Genomic DNA, 20,106 nt, shown 5'->3' with positions numbered 1-20,106 from the left:
GCTTATATCTTTATAATATAACCAGTCTCAAAGTCGAGATATTATTGGTATTTACAGAAAAATCTGTCATTTGCCGATGGTCCAACTTACTTGCACTTATATGGGAGATGTCACAAGGGTCCCGGTTTCTCCCTGAAGTGAGCTGTTGCCCTAGAAATTAAAGGCAGGTGTGACCTTGATATCTTGGGATTGAATCCAGTCCTTGTGGGTGCATGTCCTTGCCCAATAGCTTGCATATCTCTGAGATGATGGATCCAAACATTCTTATTTCTCGAAAGCATTGCCCATCTAACATTTGCAGATAATTGTAGCAAAGCTTATTAACCCTGGTTCTCATCATTCCCCTGTGATGAGGATGTTTTTACTTGGAGGGTTATGAACCTTTGGCTTTCTCTACCACAGAGGACGGCGGAAGCATAATCTTTATGTATGAAGTAATCAGATCTATTGATTTCTACCCTAAAGAGACATCCAGAGTTATGAGGATCGGGTGAGTAAAAGACATTGCAGTGTTCAGTCATGATTGTATTGAGTGCCAGAGCAGGCTGGATGGGCTCAATGACCTACTCCTGTTCTTTGTTCTTTGGGCTTTGGTAGATCTTAAACTGCTGATTCTCCTCCTGGAGACTGTGTATGGCAGCCACTGGAGGTTGCTGTTCTTGCTAGGCTTATTGAAGATCTCATCTTCACTGTCTGCTTCTGTTGATAATTTCAGTAGGAGCAAGAGTACGGGAATGATTGACATAGCTTCTGACATTTGACCTCCATAAGCAGATGATCTATGGGGAAATTGCAGTATTATCGAAGGGATTACAGAGCCCTGACACGCTTAGCAATCAAGCTGAACGTGATGCCCTCACATGGAGGATTCTGAAGTAACTCCTAGTCATTCCTCAATAAGGAGCTCTGAGATATGTAACCTTACCAAAGGCACAGTGGATAGCCAAAGTGATTATGCTGCTTTGGGAATAGACTTCAACTCATAACCAACCATGCAAACAGCCACTCCCCAAATCCTCTCTTACCCAATCACAGCCCATATCTTTGCAGATTTTATCCTATGTGTTGCCTTCTAGGACTTGCTATAAATTGCATGACAAGGAAGTAAATAATTAGCATAGTGTAATGTTCATGTTTGCTCGGGGCCACAATTTGTTGTCTGCATTCTTTGATTATTACTGACCTCCAGATGAAGTGAGAATTGAAGTGGGTAACATTGCTTAACCAGTGAAGGTCTGATTACTGCAAATGCCCCTTGCAGTCTCTCAAAAAGAATTGTGCAAACTCCACCCTTGTAGCAAAATGACAGTACCTTAATTGTTCTCACTTTGCATGGGCTCCCATCCAGTATGAACATTGCGTAGTTGACTTTTGATCTGATAAGTGAGGTTTCAACCCTGTGTTTGCATGAGTTCCTTGTGAGTCCTGTCTGTGGTCTGCAAATTTCTCCCCATTCTTTGTTACCTTTTGTGTTTCTGTTGCTGTAGCCCTGATGACCTTCTGCTTCTCCCATTTTGTTTGAGTACCTTTTACATCACTATTAATTTGACTGCTTTACCCCCATAGACTGTTTAGAGGTTCGTATTCCCTTGCTGGCTGTACATCCTCCCAGTGCATTGACCAGAGTAGCTGGTCCTACTCTACCTCTGTTAAGAGCTCATTGTCCATTCCCATTAATTATGAGGGTCCCACGTTTTATTACAAGTAGACTCCTAAATGTTTACAACATGAGAGACCATTTGTGTCTGTGCTGGTCAACAAAGATCTGACTACATTAAATACCATTTTCCAGCTCTTGGCCCTCAGCCCCAGAAGTTGTGGCAAGGCAAGTGAATATCTAAATACTGCTGAAGTGTTACAAGAATTTGACTTAAGCATCCTTTCAGGCAGTGAGTTCCAGACTGTCGCCTCCCTTAATGTTTAAGGAAACATTCTCCTCACTTCTCTCTCTTAGCTTTGTGCCTCTTACCTTGCATCTATGCCTCCTTACCCCCTACCAATGTTATCATTCTGAGCAACCCAGTAGAAGAGCACATTCCCAGACTTGATCTGCAAACTTTCTTCAAGGTGCCCTGGACTTCCCCTTGATGAACCCCTGACTATTAGTGACCAAACAGCCATGACTGATCTGCTTACACTTTTACCTCAAGTACTAACCGTGGCTCAAGTCCCAAAGTACAAGGGCATCCATGCCCGATCTTGTGGTAGGACCAAAAGCCTGGCTGACTGTGACCAATTCCCTAGATTATAATCACAGCACACCCTGACTGGAGTCTACTCATTCCAATAAGTAATCATTCGTTTATACTTTATTACATTCACCACATAAGTGATGCCATATGCTGCAGCTCTGATGCCAACATAGAGCTGTGCCATACAGCAACATATCATCAGGGATATGTCTGACTGATAAATTTATTCTTTTGTGCTCTGCAGTGCTACAAGTGAACTGCTTCTTTTGTGCGGAAATGCAGACTAGACCACAAACACTGCCTATCTCCAAGTTAGTGTTACAGACCCTGTGCACTAAGAACATGCTATATAATGATGACTGCTTGCCTTTAAATGGCAGTAGAAACCTTGTGTGAAATAAAGCAAGTTAAAACACAGAAGGTACTTGGCCCCTTGTAAGCACTAAAAACTCTGTATCGCTATTTCAGATCCTTGGCTACCCCTCAACACAAATGACCTGCAGAAGATGCAAGCCCTGGCTGAGACTCAACACAGACATCTATTTCATTCCCATTATCTCCCACACCTACCTGGACTACACCTCTTCCCACATCTCCTCCTGTAAAAATGCGATCCATAACTCCCAATTCCTCTGCCTTTGTTGTATTTGCTCCCAAGAGGAGCAATTCCACTCCAGGACATCCCAGATGGCCTCCTATTTTCAGGACTGCAATTTCCCCTCCCACGTGATCAACAATGCCCTCCAGCACATCTCCTCCACTTGCTGCAACTCTGTCCTTGAAACGCACCCCTCCAACCGCAACAAGGATAGAACCACCCCGGTCTTCTCCATCCACTAATATGCAGTTACAGCGCATTATCCTCCACCATTTCCACCATCTACAATCAGACCCTACCAGAGACATATTTCCCTCCTCACCCCATTTCCATTCTGCAGAGACCAAGGCTCCATCCAAGACCCCAAAGGATCTTTTCACATCTGGCAGAGATTTTCTTTAACATCCACCACCTCATCTACTGTGTCCATTGATCTTGACATAGAGGAGACCACATTGGAGAGACGGAATGCCAACTTGTGGAACATTTAAGGGAATGTCTCTGGGACACACGCACACAACAACCCCACCACCCTGTGGCACTCCACCAAGGACATGCAAGTCCTGGGCCTCCTCCACCCCTAAGTCCAACTGTCGGCTGGAAAAAGAATGCCTCACCTTCCACCTTGGGACCCATCAACTACATGGGGGACCCATCAACCACATGGCATCAATGTTGACTTCACTAATTTCACTAACTCATCATTTAGATATGAAGACTTAATCAGGCAAAGTTTTGTCAATTTCTGGATTAGTGGTGCTGGAAGAGCACAGCAGTTCAGGCAGCATCCAAGGAGCAGTAAAATCGGCGTTTCGGGAAAAAGCGCTTCATCACAAGAATCTGATTTGAACTTTCGCCCATTAAGTCACCTTAATCACTACCATTTTGATCACCTCAGAATGGGAGAATTCTACCCTCCGTCTTTTCTCCTGTCCTTTCAGGTGGACTTGGTTACGCATGCAGTCACTGATAGCAACTGGCTACAGGTGGAGTTAGATTGCGAGGCAACTATGGTCCTTTTCTCTTCCCCAACGCACCCTCCCCCCAACCCCAATCCTCCTTTTAATCTGTTTCCCTCAAAAAGGCTTTGATTGCTTTCATAATTTAATTTGTTCCTTTTTTAAAAAAGCAATCAAATTAGTAAGAATGAACACTTTAATGGGCATCAACAATTTTGCTATTTTTCAACAAATTAGCCTTGACTATTTTCTGTCTACGAAACATGTCTGCAAAAATTGGGCAAGCTGTTTTCTTTTGGGCATTATAAGTGTTGTTAGTGATCTAAAATGGAATCCAAAGTGTGTGTACACCTATGCCAAAGTGCATAGGTGACCGGTTTGATTCCACCATTAGCATGCCAGAAACGTGCAGAACTGGAGGATTATGACATCAATTGATATTGAATTCTGATTTGGAGATCCACACTTCAGTCCTCTTCTCAACATTGCACAGTTGAACATATGTTAAGCTGGAGGAAGGATCTCTTACTCATGTTTTTTAAAGGAATCATCAATTACATCAACTGATTAGTGTTTTTTTTCTAGCAGTTTTGATAATTCTATATTTTATAGTGCAATCCATAATATTTCAAGTTTCAAAGGCTTACAAGATGCAGTAGGTTCTGAAGCACATTTTGCTGACTTGAAGATTTTTGAACAAACCAGTTGCTCTCAGATATCAGTGTATCACTATGTCTCTCTCTTGAAGAATTGAGCATGTCTGTCTTGAAGAATGGAGCCACTGTTGGATCCCCAAAGATACTGAAACAGCAGATTGCAGGACAGCGTAACCTGCTATAAGTCTTTTTGAATACAAGTATATGGCCATGATATCAGATGTCTGAGTTCACTTTGCTGCAAGCTGACCTTGCTCAGCATCAGTTTTGAAGAAGGGTCATACCTGACTCTGTTTCTTCCATAACAGATGCTGCCAGACCTTCTGGATTTTATTTTTTCAGCATTCTGTGTTTCTTGCTCAAAAGCAATCTGAGTTTCAACCATGGCACTCAAACCTTGGGTGGAAGCTCTTTGTGCTGCACTGGCAACTGAGACATTGGCCTGAGGCATTTCATCATGGTTGGGTCTACAAAAATGTTGATTAGAGAATTAGCTACAAATCCTGATCTGTTCTTGCCTCAATATTGGGAGACTGGAAAGGTTGGCACAGTTTCTTTAGTGGCGCATGGGAAGTTGAATAGTGACCTTTGTAGAGGTTTATAAAATCATGAGGGGCATTGATAAGGTGAATGACAAGGGTTTTTAACCTAGGGTAGGAGATATCAAGCTAAGGGGGTATATTTTTAAGGTGAGGAGAGTCTTAAAAAGGACATGAGAGGCAACTTTTTTTTTAAAAGTGTGGTTTGTATGTGGAATGAACTGCCAGAGAAGGGGTGCATACGGGTACAGTTACAATGTTTAAAAGACATTTGGATATGTTCATGAATAGGAAAGCTTGAGAGATCTGGACCAAAGGAGGCAGGTGAGTCTAGTTTAGTTTGTGAACATAATCGCCATGGAATGGTTGGACTGAAGGGTCTGTTTTCAGGCTGTAAGATTCTATGGCTCTGTAAATTATTTCTAGAAAAGAGGTCTTTTGGTACAGTGGGTAGCATCCCTGTATTTAAACCAGAAGCTATAGCCAGTTGCACATTAGAACTGATAGCCAAGGAGTATGTATTCATTACATGACCAAAGAGGGTGAGTAACAACTTGTGAATTATTTCAACATCTGTCGATGGCCAGCTGGAAGAGTAGGAGCGCTTTCTGGTCAGCCATGAGGGGGAAAGAAATTGGAATCCCTATCATCATATCTCCTGACTGCAACGTCATAAAGTGTACATTACCAGAGCAATTTAGACTCCTGCGGGTGGTGGATGAGGATGGAATTGGCACAGTTTCCTAGGAAGCTAGTGTGGTTTGGATTGGTGCCAAGACCTGGGGATTCAGTTCCTGTTCCAGCTTGGTTAGAGTTGAGTCCTTGCTCTGATCCTACCTATGGTGGAGATTGCTGTGTTATGGAACAGCTATTTGAAAATGATGGTTGATAGGTAAAGCAATAAACCTGACTTTCATATTTTGTAAGAACTGTCACAGAGGCTGCTTAGCTTAACCCTGGTGCAGCAGGAAAGAACAAGACCACCAGCAGGGATACAAAGGTGGTGAGAACACAGGCAGGGAGCAGTGGAGATAAAAGCAGAGAAGCAGTGGTAAAGTGTGAGATCAGTAGTGGGAATAAGAACAGTTCAGAATCAAACAGTTGAGGAGCAATGCTACCAGGAGCCAATTTGAGGAGGACATCACTTGAAGCAGTTAGAAGATTTACTGAGTGAGAAACAGCATGAGTCTTGGCGAATCACATAACTAGGACTGTGGCTGAGGCAATAGTGAAAGGTGGAGGGGTGCTGAATTTAGTTGCATGGAAAAAGTTCAAGGCGGAAAGGGCTAAGTAGAAGTTATTAATGTTTCTACAGCAATAGTCCAGAAAGTATGGAAAGGGTCAGAATCCAACTTCGGGCACAGCAGATAAGGGGACAACTATGACAAGGCAGTCAGTCAAGGCAAGACTGAGGATGTTGTACTTAAATGCACACAATATACAAAAAGTGAGCTTGTAGCACAGATTGAAAATGGCAGTGACAGATCTTGAGAGTATTACAAAGACAAGGCTGCAAGGGATCAGGGCTGGGAACTAAATATCCAAGGATATGTATTGAAAGGATAGGCAGATTGACAGAGTGGGAAGGTTAGTAAGAAATGAGATTAAATCAAAAGCAAGAAGTGATGCAGAATTGGAAGGCACAAAATCTGTGTGTGTAGAGTTGAGGAATTGCAAAGGAAAAGAAAAAGACCTTAATAGGAGTTATGTAAGGCCTCTTAGCAGTAGTCAGGATGTGGGGAAGAAATAAATCAGGAGATGGTGCCTTTCTTACACACTTTGTTTCTATGTGAATATTCATCAGGGACTTCAGTATATGGGTGGACTTGGAAAATTAGCTTGGTAGTGAAACGCAAGAAAATGAATTCGTGGAATGTCTACATGTTGGTTTTTTTTGGAGCAGCTTGTGACAGAGCCCCTAAGGAACAGGTGCTTCTGGATTTGGTGATGTGTTGACGGCAACCTGATTACGGAGCTTAAGGTGAAAGAACTCTTCGGGGGCAGTGACCATAATATTCAGAATTCACCCTGCAGTTTGAGGAGGAGGAGGAGCTGGAATCAAATAACTGTATTACAATTGAGTAAAGGTAACTGCAAAGACATGAAGGAGAAACTAACCAGAGTTGATTAGAAGTGGAACTGAGCAAGGAAAGCAGTGAAGAAGCAATGGCTGCAGTTTTGAAGGTTAAGAAGGGAGGCAAAGCATAAATTCATCCCAAGGAAGAAAAAGAAACATACCTTGGGGAGAACAGAACAACTTGGGCGGCACGGTGGCACAGTGGTTAGCACTGCTGCCTCACAGCGCCTGAGACCCGGGTTCAATTCCCGCCTCAGGCGACTGACTGTGTGGAGTTTGCACGTTCTCCCCGTGTCTGCGTGGGTTTCCTCCGGGTGCTCCGGTTTCCTCCCACAGTCCAAAAGATGTGCAGGGTCAGGTGAATTGGCCATGCTAAATTGCCCGTAGTGTTAGGTAAGGGGTAAATGTAGGGGTATGGGTGGGTTTCGCTTTGGCGGGTCGGTGTGGACTTGTTGGGCCGAAGGGCCTGTTTCTACACTGTAATGTAATCTAAAAAAAAAACTATGGTTGACAAGGGGATTCAGGAACAGCATAAAAGCAAAAGAAAAAGCATACAGTGTGGTGAGGATCAATGGGAAGTCAGAAGATTGGAAAGCCTTGAAAAAACAGGATAATTAAAAGAAGTTTGCAAGAGTTTTGTTTTAGATGTAGAGAAAGGCAAGAGAGAGGCAAGTGTGGCTATTAGTTTGCTGAAAAATGAGGCAGGAGAAGTAGTAATGGGGAACAAAGAAAGGCAGAAGAACTGAATAGATACTTTGCAGCACTTTTCACAGTAAAATATACAGCAGCTTGCCACAACTTCAGAAGAATCAAGGGCCAGATGTAAGCGGAGTGGCATCACTAAGAGGAAGGTGCTGAGGAAGCTGAAAAAATCTGAAGGTGGATAAATGACCTGCATCAGATGGACTACATCCCAGATTTTCAAGGGGATAGCTGACGAGATTATCGAGGAATTGGTGGTGACCTTTCATGAATCACTGGAGTCAGAAAGAGTCCCAGAGAACTGGAAAATGGCTAATGTAACACTTCTATTTAAGGAGAAATGGAGGCAGAAGACAGGAAACTTTAGGCCAGTTAGCCTGACCTTGGTTTTTGGTAAGATTTTAGAGTCCATTGTTAAGAATGAGGGTACAGAGAATTTAGAAGTGCATGGCAAATAGGGCTATGGCGGTGTGACATTGTCAAGGGTGGGTCATGTGTGACAAATCTGTTACAATTCTTTGAGGAGATATTGAGCAAGTTTGACAAAGCAGAGCTAGTGGATGTTACCTATTTAGATTTCTAGAAGGCCCTTGACAAGGCACCACACAGGAGGCTGCTAAATAAGATAAGCCCATGGTATTAGGGGTAAGGAACTGGCATGTATAGAGGATTGGCTTACTGGCAGAAGACAAAGTGGGGATAAAGAGGGCTTTTTCAGGATGGCAGTCAATGACTGGTTGACTGCTGTAGGGGCCAGTTTGGGACCACATCTATTCATGTTGTACTTTAATGATCTGGGCAAAGGAACTGAGGGCATTATAAACTTTGGTAGAAAGAATAGAGGCCTAGACTATTTTCTAAACTGGGGAAGGCTTCTTTAATCTGAAGCACAAAGGCCCTTGGGAGTTCTAGTTCAATTCTTTGAGGTGAACATGCAGTTTCAGTTGGAAGTTAGGATGGGAAGTGCAATGTTGGCATGCATTTCAAGAGAACTAGAATACAAGTGTACGACTGGGGCTGCATAAGGCTCTGGTCAGACCGCATTTGGAATATTGTGTGCAGTTTTGAAGGCATGTGCTGGTGTTGGAGATCCATATGAGGCTTATAAGAATGATACAGGGAATAAAGAGCTTTGTCATATGAGGAAAAATGGAGGACTCTGAGTCTGTGCTCGATGGAGTTTAGAAGGATGGGGGCATCTGATTGAAACTTTACAGAATACTGTGAGGCCTGGATACGGTGGACATGGAGGACATATTTCCACTAGTAGGAGAGACTAAGACCTGAGGGCACAGCATTAGAGTAATGGGACAACCCTTTCGAATTGAGATAAGGACAAATTTCTTCAATCAGAAGGTGGTGAATCTGTGGAACTCATTGCTGCAAAGGGCTGTGGAGACCAAGTCATTGAGTGTATTTAAGACTGAGATAGGTTCTTGATTGGTAAGGGAGTACAGGGAGAAAGCAAAAGAATGGGGTGAGAAACATATCAGCTGTGATCAAATGGTAGAACATAATCGATGGACCAGATGGCCTAATTCAGCTCCTGTAATCTTATGATTTTATGAAAATACTGGCTCAGTCAGTTAAACAGCAAGGAGTGGAGCCCCATAGCCTGGATTGTGATGTCAAAAATTCAAAATGCACAGGGGGCACAAGTGTAGTTAGCTCAGTGGAAGGATCTGACTGGTCTTTTGTGAGCCTGCTGCACTGGCAACAATAAATCTTTATTGATCTTGCCTAATTGATATCCAACACCTACTCCATAATGTGAACTCCATAAAGTCAGATTGTGAGATCCGGAGCTAGGGGAGTGTGTGTGTTGCTGTGTCTGTGTTTTGCACTGAGCTTCATTGTGGTTGTGTTATATTTTGTATGTGTCATATCATCTTGGCTATCCCTGCCAGTCAACAAAGACCATGGAGTAATCAGTAGCCACCCCATTTTAAAGAATCCACACAGAGAGGCACATTCCTGTTGTTTCTCAAAATTAAATTTGGACTTGGAACATCAGGAACCTGATGACCAATCCCAGCAGCAAGAGAGCCAAATGTCACACAGCTATCGTAGCCCAGGAATTCCAACATTATAATGTTCATGTTAATTTTAGATATAAAATAAGCTATTCATTAGCTCTTCAGGCCAATTTTATTGACATTGTGTTGGAAGTGTTGAAAGTCGCTTACTGTGAGAAGGCTTTGTGACTTTGCCTTTTCAGAATTCAGAGTTAATCTCCAAGGTTTCCCAGAATCCTATAAAGTACTATAGCCTGTTCTGTTGCTTTGATTTCTGTCATCATTATTAACTTGCCGTGTTTGTTATGAAATCGAACAATACTAAAAGTCTTGACTTTCAGTTTATTTGGATTAAGGTTAACAAAACTATTGCACAGAGAATGGTGAAATTCTTGTTTCTAAAAGCCCCAAAATATTGATTCTTGTCACTAGACTCTTGAAGCAAAAGTAAGAAGTTTACAAATTTGCAAGGAAGTAACTGAGCAGAAACTGAAGGAAGCTGGTTTGGAGTCACAACAGGTAGGACACTGATGGTTGAGATTTGCTTTGTATTGTTTATATCCTACATTAATAAGAAATCTTGCCTATCTTACGTTTAATGTATTATAGTTTACTATCTTTACTTGGGAATTTCTAATTGGAACTGCATTAATTATCTTGTGGAATAACAAAGATGGTGTAATTAAATTCTTGCACCTACTATCAAAAATAACAAGATAATATTAAATACATAGCAGCTCTGCCCACTTACACTCATAAGAACTAGAAGCAGGAGTAGGCATTTCAGCTCCTTCAGCTTGCTCTGCCATTCACGATGATGGCTGATCTCACCTTGGCCTGAACTTCACTTTCCTTCCTTTCCTAGTCATTAAGGTAGAGATAGACCGTTTTTTACTTAAAATGTCTTAATTTCTTAAAATCCACCACTTTCTCAGATTGTGAATTCCACAGATTCATGACTGAGAGAATTAATATCTTTTCATCTCCCTTTAAATCTGCTACACATTATCCTAAAATAATAGGTTATCATTTTAGACTGCTCCACATGAGGAAACATTTGTGCTACGCCTACTTTATCAATCCCCTTTAACATCTTATATACTAGATCTCCTCCCATCATACTAAACTCTAGTGAATATCAACATAAACTGCTCAAACTCTTTAGTTTCTGGAATCAACCTAGTGAATCTCCTAATGATAATGCTGATGACTTTTGGGAATGGCAATATTGTTCTGACTTTAGGATCTGATCAGAACTTAGATCAGTGTGTTGCACAGATTTCTATAAATGAATTGAATCAGTTGAGATAGACATGGACTACTGTTTAAAATCAGTGTTATTTTAGCAGATCTGACTCTGAAAAGATACCAAAACTGTGGGAATTGTATTCAAAAGTAGGAAAGTTACTATAGATACCAAGTTATCTAGATTGTATTTTTGAAAAATACATGGAAAGATAATAGCCCAGGAATAAGCCATTTGGTCTTTGTCTGTGCCAGCTTTCTGCGAGAGAAGGAAGTATTTAAAAAAAAAGGTACTGAAGTTATGCATTCCTCCTCTTTTAAGCTATTCACTCTGTTGAAATTAATCTGTATTTGCTAAATCTAAAATATTTTCTATTAGACGCGCTTTCACAATTGAATAATCCCAAGTGTGCTAATAGCTCTACGTTCAACCAATTTACAATAAGTGGTGCAATTTGAGTGGCTCATTTATTCTTGCCAGAAGAAGTGACATATATTAATTCATAGCAACATGTTCACTGCAGACAGAAATAACAACATATTCAAGACTTGCACCTTTTCTAAAATTAACTGGGACCTTAAGGAGTTTATAGTTCCCTATTGAAATGTCTCAGTCACTCAACACCCTTTTCTCCTATAGTCTAAACTGTGAAAATTTGACATTTGGGCATTGTTGTGTTTGTTCTGAAGAGCAGAAGGTGAAAAGCCCTCAAACAATATATCCCTCTTTTTGGAAATATTTAAATTAACACTCAGTTGCTGCAAGCCAAACCCCGCCCCCCCATCAGTTAATTTTATTTAGTCCTGATTCCAATACCATCAATTGTTTTCATGTCTCATCTTTAACATAATAAAACATTCCAAAGTGATTAATTGGAATGCTGGAAAATAAGACATAATGCCTCATGAAGAGAAGTTAGATCATATGATCAAAAACTTGGGCAAAGAGATATGTTTTGAAGAGGTGCGTGATAGGAGGAAAGTGAGGTAGATTCTTTTCAGCTGAAAGCATGGCTAATAGTGGAGGAGAGATTAAAATTAAGAATGCTCAAGAAATCAGGATTGGAAGGTGCAGACATCTTAGAGGATTGTGGGCTACAGCAGATTACAGAGAAGGGAACAGGACCACAAATGGATCTACAAAATCCATCTACCAGGACCGCTGCCAAGGAAAGGTTGCCAGCATTCTTAAAGATCCATCCCACTCTGGCAATGTTTTTCTACAACCTCTACCATCGAGGAGAAGGTACGGAACCTGAACACACGCACCACCGGTTTCACAATAGTTTCTACCCTACTGTTGTTAGAATACTGAATGGACTCAAACTCTTAACATTCCCTGTACCTGTGTTTTTGTTTTTTGCTGCTGTTTACCTATTATTTACTATCTATGCTATTTAACTCTGTGATCTGCCTGTATTGCTCGCAAGACAAAGCTTTTCACTGGGCCTCGTTACACATGACAATAAATTCAATTCAATTCAATAGAGGAATTTGAAAGCAAAAATGAGAATTGTAAAATTATGACGTTTATTGTCCTGGAGCCAGTATTGGCCTGCAGGTAAAGAGGTTAATGGAACTTTGTGTAAGTTGAGAATGTTGACCTCTCTGTCCCTAAGTAGCTTTTTCTGCAGTGATGAAAATTCATTTTTAATGTATAATTGAAGATTTGGATGCACTCTAGTTTATGGAGGGTAGAATGTGTGAGACCAGCCAGGACTGCACTGGAATAGTTAGGAGTAGAAGTGATACAAAAAAAAACATGAATTAAGGTTTTAGGATCATTAGCCCACTTGGCTCCCTTGACTCTGCTCTGCTGGTCAAGATCATGTCTGTTGTGATTACTGTGCATTCTTGCCTATCCTGATAACTATTTAATGCCCTTGATTACCAAAAATTGCATGATATAACGGAGATAGAAATGGACATCTTTGTGATTTAGTGATTGTGCAAGCTTGAGGCTGGAAATTCGTGGGTTGGCTGTGACAATATGGTTGTACAACAACTAGTTAATCTCAGACTATTGCCAGGGAGAGAGATGGATTTGATAGCTCAACATTGGAACTTGCAGTGGGAACCAAAAGCAGTAATTCCAGTTTTCTCTATGATTAATTTTATTCAAGATCACTTTTATATTTACTTTTCCAGGAGAGTTTTATTCAAATTTGTTTTCATCTAAATTCCAGTATTGAAAATAAACATTATAAATTAATACTACTTAGTTATTTCTACCATTGCATAAAATTAACTGCTGGCTGTAATTGAAAACATAGCTTTAATTACAAAAACTTAAAGAATATAGCATTATTCCATTTTTACCAACAAAAAATGACGTGCATTTTCTCCCAACCTGATGATCCTGAATTATATTGGCAAACGGTTCCGTAGGTATTAACAGATCTTCAATGGAATGGATAAGTGACTTTTACTCATACATGTGCCTAAATAGTCACTACTTGCAGCTCTTACTCTTTAGCCTAATTAATCAAGCTATAGAGTTCCAACTGGGTCACTGAACAGCAGTTGGGAGGAGGGGTCCTGCTTGTTTCTCACTAACAAAAGCATTGTGATTTTTGCATTTAGTTCTAGTACTCTCCACTCTTATCCGGTTGCAATCAGCAAACTCTTTAACAACTAGGGGTACAACCTGGTGTATTCTTGGTTTGTATACATTGCTGTGTCATTATCCATTGAATCATAAGCAATACTACAAATGTAGCTCCTGTTAACCAGTGAAAGTAGTTGTTTGAAAATATGAACACAATATACAAGGAGTTGCATTTAATTTGCATTAATAGTTTGGCAAGTGTTGACACCTATGTTATTGTCTGCAGGTTAGTGCAAACCTAGAAGAGGCACATCAGTGGTTTAAGTCCAAATTTGATAGTTTGCAAATAGAACTATTGAAAATGCGTGAAATGGATCTATCAAAAGAAGAGTTATGTGACAGAGACAATTTAATGAAAACTGGCACAGAAATGTTTTCAAGGTCAAGACAAAGAGCAAAGGTTGGAGTCACATTTTCTGTTATTTTTCCTTAAGAATATATTGAGCTTAAGAAAAAATGTAGTTTTTCATTCTAAAGTGTCAGTTATATTTTCCAACAATAGAAGTTGGCATTTCACATACAGAAAGAAACACTGGGCTAAATTCTTCTCATTATTTGTTAACAAAACTGACTGTGATTTTAAGCCTGAAGTCAGACTTGCTAAAATGTAATTGCAGATTCGAGTTTCATCAAGTAGAGACCACAAGATTTAGAATTGCTCATGTTTTATTGACTGTGTCTGTTAATCATTCCCAATTTATTTGTCAGCTTATGGATCCTGGACCAAATAATTTAAAAAGAACTTTTACTTGCAGCATTTATAGAAACGCAAGTAAAAGTAAATCAGTGAAGACCAATAATTATTTGCAGGATTTTCCTAATTTCCTAACAGTATTTCAGTATTTGTCAGCATAATTTTTTTTAATATTACAAGATTAGTCATGGAAGTTGCAAAAAGCAAATGTGAAATTGAATTGCAATTAACCTGTGGTAATCATGTCACAATGTTGATCTTTTTAATGTAAATGACCCTACTATCAAGGTCATGAGGCACATTGATCTTCAGAATTCAGGCAAACAATTTCTTGACACAAAAAGTGTTCCTTTTTGTAACTGAAATGTTAATAGAGTCAAAGTTTTTAAGGTTGCAATGCTGCCTTTAATTTCAGAAAAGTTGTGAGCCACTCAATTTCAAACTTCATAATTATCCCCTCAAATATGTTTCATCATTATTTGTAAGGATCCATTCATTTTCTCTCTTATGTATGATGTGAGCAAAAATGAATGGCTATAAAAAGAGTATCAGAAAATGATGCAACAGAACAATAAGCTCTGTGACATGCTGTTCTTACATCAGCTCTTTGGAAGAATTATCCCATTCCCCACTCTTTCTCCTTAACCAAACAAATCTTTACACCTAAATAAAAGCAAAGTGCTGGAGAAACTCAGGACTGGTAGTATCTGGGAAAAAATGGGAAAGGCGCCCAGAACAAATGGTTAAGGTACTGTTAAATGTAGTCGAGCAAAGATATAGAGAAAGGTGGGTGTTAATTGCAGAAAATTGATCCATTCTGCTGAGACCATTTTCTTGCAAGAAGACACCAGAGTGGCAGGGGGGAGTGTGTAATCAAAATAGAGGACAGAGTTTGTGGTCTGAAGTGTTGAGTCTTGAAGCCTGTAAAATGCTTAAGTGGAAAATTAATTGCTGTTCCTTTAGCTTGCATTGGACTTTGCTGGAACACTGCAGCAGGCCTAGGACAGAAATGTTAGCGTGAGAGACAATAAGATGGGATATTGGAAAAGCTAGCAATTTTTTTTCCAGTTCAAGTATTTAATATATGCTTTGGAAATTATTATTAAACCTGGTTTGACTACCCTTTCTAGTAGTGTACCACAATAACTTGCCGCATTTGATTTTGTCTCAACTCCAGCTGTGCCGGAGCCAATGTTTTCCAAAGATTTACATAGATTGAGACATAAGCAAGAACTAATTTATCATACTAAGGATCTTGTATGCTTTCTTTTTTTTTTAATAGATATTTTTATTAGAAATTTAACATTTTTACAAGTTTACAAAAATAAACAAAACTCTCAGATATAAACATTGATATACAATTAGCTCAAATATACAATAGCCAAAATTTGACAAAAAAAACCAAAACAACAAAACAACAAAAAAAACCGAAAAGAAAAAAAAAACAAACAAACAAAACTCAAATATCTACTAATCTAACCTACAACTAACCAGGGTGTATATTTAAGTCTCTTACATGCTCGGGATGTGTTAGCATCAGATATAATAAAACCCGTATTCGTGCGGGATTCCTCCCCCGAGGGGCCGCGGACCAGCCAGGTTTGTAATCTCAATTAAATAAAAGCCCTTGTTAGGATAGCCGAAATATCTGTATTTATGTAAGTCAAAAAGGGCTGCCATATTTTATAAAATAATTCGGTCTTTCGGTGCACCATATTTGTAAGGAAGTCAAGGGGAATACATTCCATAATTAGTCTGTGCCAATTTGAAAGTCCAGGGGGGCCCTCCGCCGCCCAGTTCACCAAAATATTTTTCCTTGCACAGAAAGAAAGAATAGAAAATAGTCTCTTCCCGTACGTGTCCAGGGAGGGAAAGTTTGAAAAGCCCAAGAGGAGAGATACGGGGTCCACTTTTATTTCCGTTCCTAAAATTTCTGTCAGGGTACTTGCTACTTTAGTCCAATATCTACAGATCTTATGACAGGTCCATAAGCAATGTAGAAGAGTGCCCACCTCTATTTTGCATTTAGGACACATTGGAGATGCTCCTGCCTTAAATTTTGCCAATCGAACCGGTGCTATATGGGCCCTATGAAGTATCTTCAGCTGGATAGCCTGGGTTCTGTTACAAATAGTAATTCTTCTAGCATTTTCCCAGATATCATTCCACGTTTCTGTGGAGATTTCTAGTCCCAGATCCTGATCCCATGTTTTAAGCAGATTATCCATATCTCCCGATACTTCATGTAGTAAATGATAAATATTACTGACGGAAGATACCCCCACTGGTCGTAGGACACTACATTCTCTATCGGATTTATAAAGACTATCTAATAACGTAGTCTTCTTCTGTATATAATCTCGAATTTGGAAGTATCGAAAGAGGTCTCCATTGGGTAATCCGAATTTCTGACGCAGCTGTCCGAAAGACATCAGGACCCCATCTTTAAATAAATCCCCGAGACATGAGATACCCCTGGTTCTCCAGAGTTTAAAAGTGGCATCTGTTAACCCCGGTTGGAATCCCCATGCTCCCACTATCGGTGCATAGGGGGATGTTTTATGTGAATTACCCTCATTTTGCCGCATTATATTGCAAGCCTTGATTGTATTTAGTATTATAGGGTTTTTACAGTGATCTGTAATGATTTTCCTCTTGTCTGAGAATAAAAGGTTAATAAGTGGGTATTTTACTTGAGAAGCCTCGATGTCCAACCAGATTGATTGTGGATCAGACAAGACCCAATCAGCTATGTAACTTAATAGGGAACTTAACTGATATTTCCTAAAATCTGGGAAGTCCAATCCACCCCTTGCCTGTGGAAGCTGTAGCTTCTTCAGCTTAATGAGGGGCCGCCTATGATTCCAGATAAAGGAACTCAGCCAGCCGTATAATTTACATAAAGCCGTCCTCGGCAGCATCACCGGAAGCATTCTCATAGGATATAGGAGACGGGGCAGGATATTCATTTTGATTAATGCTATTCTACCCAAACAGGAAATTGGCAGGTCTCCCCATCGCTGGAGGTCCTGCCTTATCCTTTCCAATAAATACACAAAATTAGCCTTATACAACTGACCAAATACTGGAGTAATAAAAATGCCTAAATATAAGAAACCCTCCAGGGACCAGCGAAAGGGAAAAAGGGAACCGTCCGCTAAGCGGGGTATCACAGCAAGGCCACCCATTGGCATAGCCTCCGATTTTGAAAAATTAATTTTATAGCCTGAGAATGCACTAAATGTATTAATAACTTGGATTAAGCGAGGTATGGACATCAAAGGGTTACTGAGGAATAGAAGAACATCATCTGCATAAAGGGTAATTTTATGTTTACCTGTACCAATCCTTGGGGCCACTATATTAGGATCAGCTCGTATAGCTTCTGCTAGTGGTTCAATTATTAGCGTGAATAACAATGGCGAGAGGGGACATCCCTGACAGCAGCCCCGACCCACACTGAAGCTATCCGAGCCTAATCCATTGGTAACCACAACTGCTTTGGGATCACTATACAATGTTGAGACCCATTTGGTAAACACCAACGCCAAACCTCTCCAATGTGTAAAACAAATATGACCATTCGACCCTATCAAATGCCTTTTCCGCGTCTAATGATACCACTACTCCTGGTATCTTTCCCTGATGACAAGCTTGAATCATATTCAGAGCCCTTCTAACATTATTGGATGATCTACGGCCCTTAATAAACCCTGTCTGATCCTCCTTTAAAATATGTGGCAGTATCCTTTCTAGTCTCAGTGCTAACGTTTTAGAGAGGATTTTAAAATCTACATTTAGCAAGGATATTGGTCTGTATGATGTACAATCTTCTGGGTCCTTTCCTTTTTTAAGGATAAGAGAGATATTTGCCTCTTTCAGCGAAGGCGGGAGACAGCCCTGACTATATGCATAGTTATACATGTCCATAAGTGGACCAGCCAGTATTTCTGTAAATTCTTTATAGAATTCAGCTTGAAAGCCATCTGGGCCCGGCGCCTTACCATTTTGAAGTTGCCTAATTGCATCAACTATTTCTTGGGGTGTAAGAGGAGCATTTAGGACCGATACTTGTTCCGGAGTTAGGTCTGGAAAAGTCAAATTTTTAAAAAATGACTGCATCCTCTTCGTCCTATCTTCACAATCCTGTGATTTATATAACTCAGAATAGAATTCTCTAAAGGTCGCATTAATCTTTTTATGATCATGAGTCAAAATACCCGTACTTTCCTTGATAGACATAATAGTCTGAGGGGCCTTTTTTTTCTTTGCAAGAAATGCTAAGTATCTACCCGGTTTGTCGCCATATTCATATAACCTTTGCTTTGCAAATAATATTTCCCTCTTAGCCGTTTGAGTAAGTGTAGTGTTTAGAGCTGTCCTAAGAGCTGTAATCCTTTGCAATTTAATAATAGAAGGTCTATCAGTGTATGCTGTTTCAGCCGCTTTTAAGTGGGCTTCAAGCAGACGCTGTTGTTCTCCCTTTAATTTCTTCTGGGTCGCTGAGTAGGAGATGATCAAGCCTCGCGTGTAAGCTTTGATGGTCTCCCACATCATTGACGGGTTGCTAGCTGTACCTGAATTAATTTCTAAAAAAGTTTTAAATTCTTGAGAGAAGTACTTTACAAATTTACTATCTTTCATTAGGAAGGGGTCCATACGCCAATGCCGAGGGGATGTCCCACTGTTCCTCGCCTTAGTTTCCATATATACAGCAGCATGGTCAGAAATTGCTATATTACCTATTTTACAGGATGATATGGAATTTAAAAAAATCGAGGGGGCAAAAAACATATCAATTCTGGTATGACATTTATGTGGATTAGAGTAGAAAGAAAAATCTCTACCCTGTGGATGAAGACATCTCCATACATCTACTAATCCTAATTCTTTGTTCAGATCCATCAATTGTCTAGATCTGGGAGATACTCCTGCAGTACTCTTGGGAATCCTGTCTATTTCCGGATCCATAATACAATTAAAGTCTCCCCCTGTAATTATATGATGGGCATCAAAAGCCATCAATTTTGAAAAGGCTTCCGTTATAAATTTAAAGGGGTGTGCCGGGGGGCAGTACAAATTTAAAATCCCATATTCCTCTCCATTTATGAGGGCTTTAATCAAGATATATCGTCCAGATTCGTCTTTTATCTGCTTTAGGATTTTGAAAGGGAAATTCTTCCGAACAAGAATAACAACTCCCCTGCTTTTTGAGCTAAAAGAAGAAAAAAAGGCCTGATCAAATCCGCCCTGTCGTTCTTTATCTGACAGGTGTGTCTCCTGTAGGAGAGCTATATCAACTCTTTCCTTCTTAAGATTTGATAATATTTTCTTCCTTTTGAGTGGTGAATTACTCCCCTTGACATTCCAGGTGCACCACTTAACCGACTGATCAACCATAATCCTCTGGGCCAATCCGAGACCCCTCGGGAGGGGGAACCCTATCCAGAACATCCCGAGCGTGGAACATGTAAAATTTACAAAAATAAAGCCTCTTTAATACACCCACAACAATACAGTAAAAAACTATTTCTAAATAAAAAAAATATAAAACGTATCTAAGTGGAGACTTTCCCCCTTGTTCCCAGGGGGCGTCACTTCCTCTCCAAAAGTCCCTCATATCCTCTCCCAACCAATGCCCCACCCTTGACCCAGGCACTCCTCAATAAAATGAGGAGAATTCAAATATAATACAAAGCTAGAGTTAACAGTGAGCACCCCACCCCCACCCATACCAACACCTGGGTATATTTGGTAATGTTAATACCATATATAAACATATAACTATAAAATTACCACTTCAACAAATAATAATTAAATA

At 40.1% G+C, this 20,106-nt stretch overlaps 1 protein-coding gene across 9 annotated transcripts in view; it reads left to right on the top strand.

Moving 5' to 3' along the window:
* The window catches only part of LOC122555923 (coiled-coil domain-containing protein 150), a 148,559-nt gene that overhangs the window by 75,647 nt on the left and 52,806 nt on the right, over window positions 1-20,106 (top strand). For 7 of the 9 annotated variants that reach the window (XR_015759190.1, XR_015759189.1, XM_087993592.1 and 4 more), the window contains 2 exons: window positions 10,171-10,257; window positions 13,818-13,991. Coding sequence is in view for 6 of the 9 variants with exons in the window: in XM_087993592.1 (XP_087849718.1) it covers window positions 10,171-10,257; window positions 13,818-13,991 (261 nt within the window). In the remaining 3 variants the exon portion in view is untranslated. Of the gene's footprint in view, window positions 1-10,170; window positions 10,258-13,817; window positions 13,992-20,106 lie in introns of those variants that run through there. The other 2 variants (XR_015759191.1, XM_087993593.1) reach the window with 2 other exon arrangements.

Source organism: Chiloscyllium plagiosum, unplaced genomic scaffold (assembly GCF_037043375.1).
Source record: "Chiloscyllium plagiosum isolate Xiang-an unplaced genomic scaffold, Cpla_swu_hap1 HiC_scaffold_13, whole genome shotgun sequence".
In the NCBI taxonomy this organism is placed as follows: Eukaryota; Metazoa; Chordata; class Chondrichthyes; order Orectolobiformes; family Hemiscylliidae; genus Chiloscyllium; species Chiloscyllium plagiosum.
The sequence above is the reverse complement of the archived record's forward strand: the minus strand, read 5'-3'. Positions and strand labels throughout refer to the sequence as shown.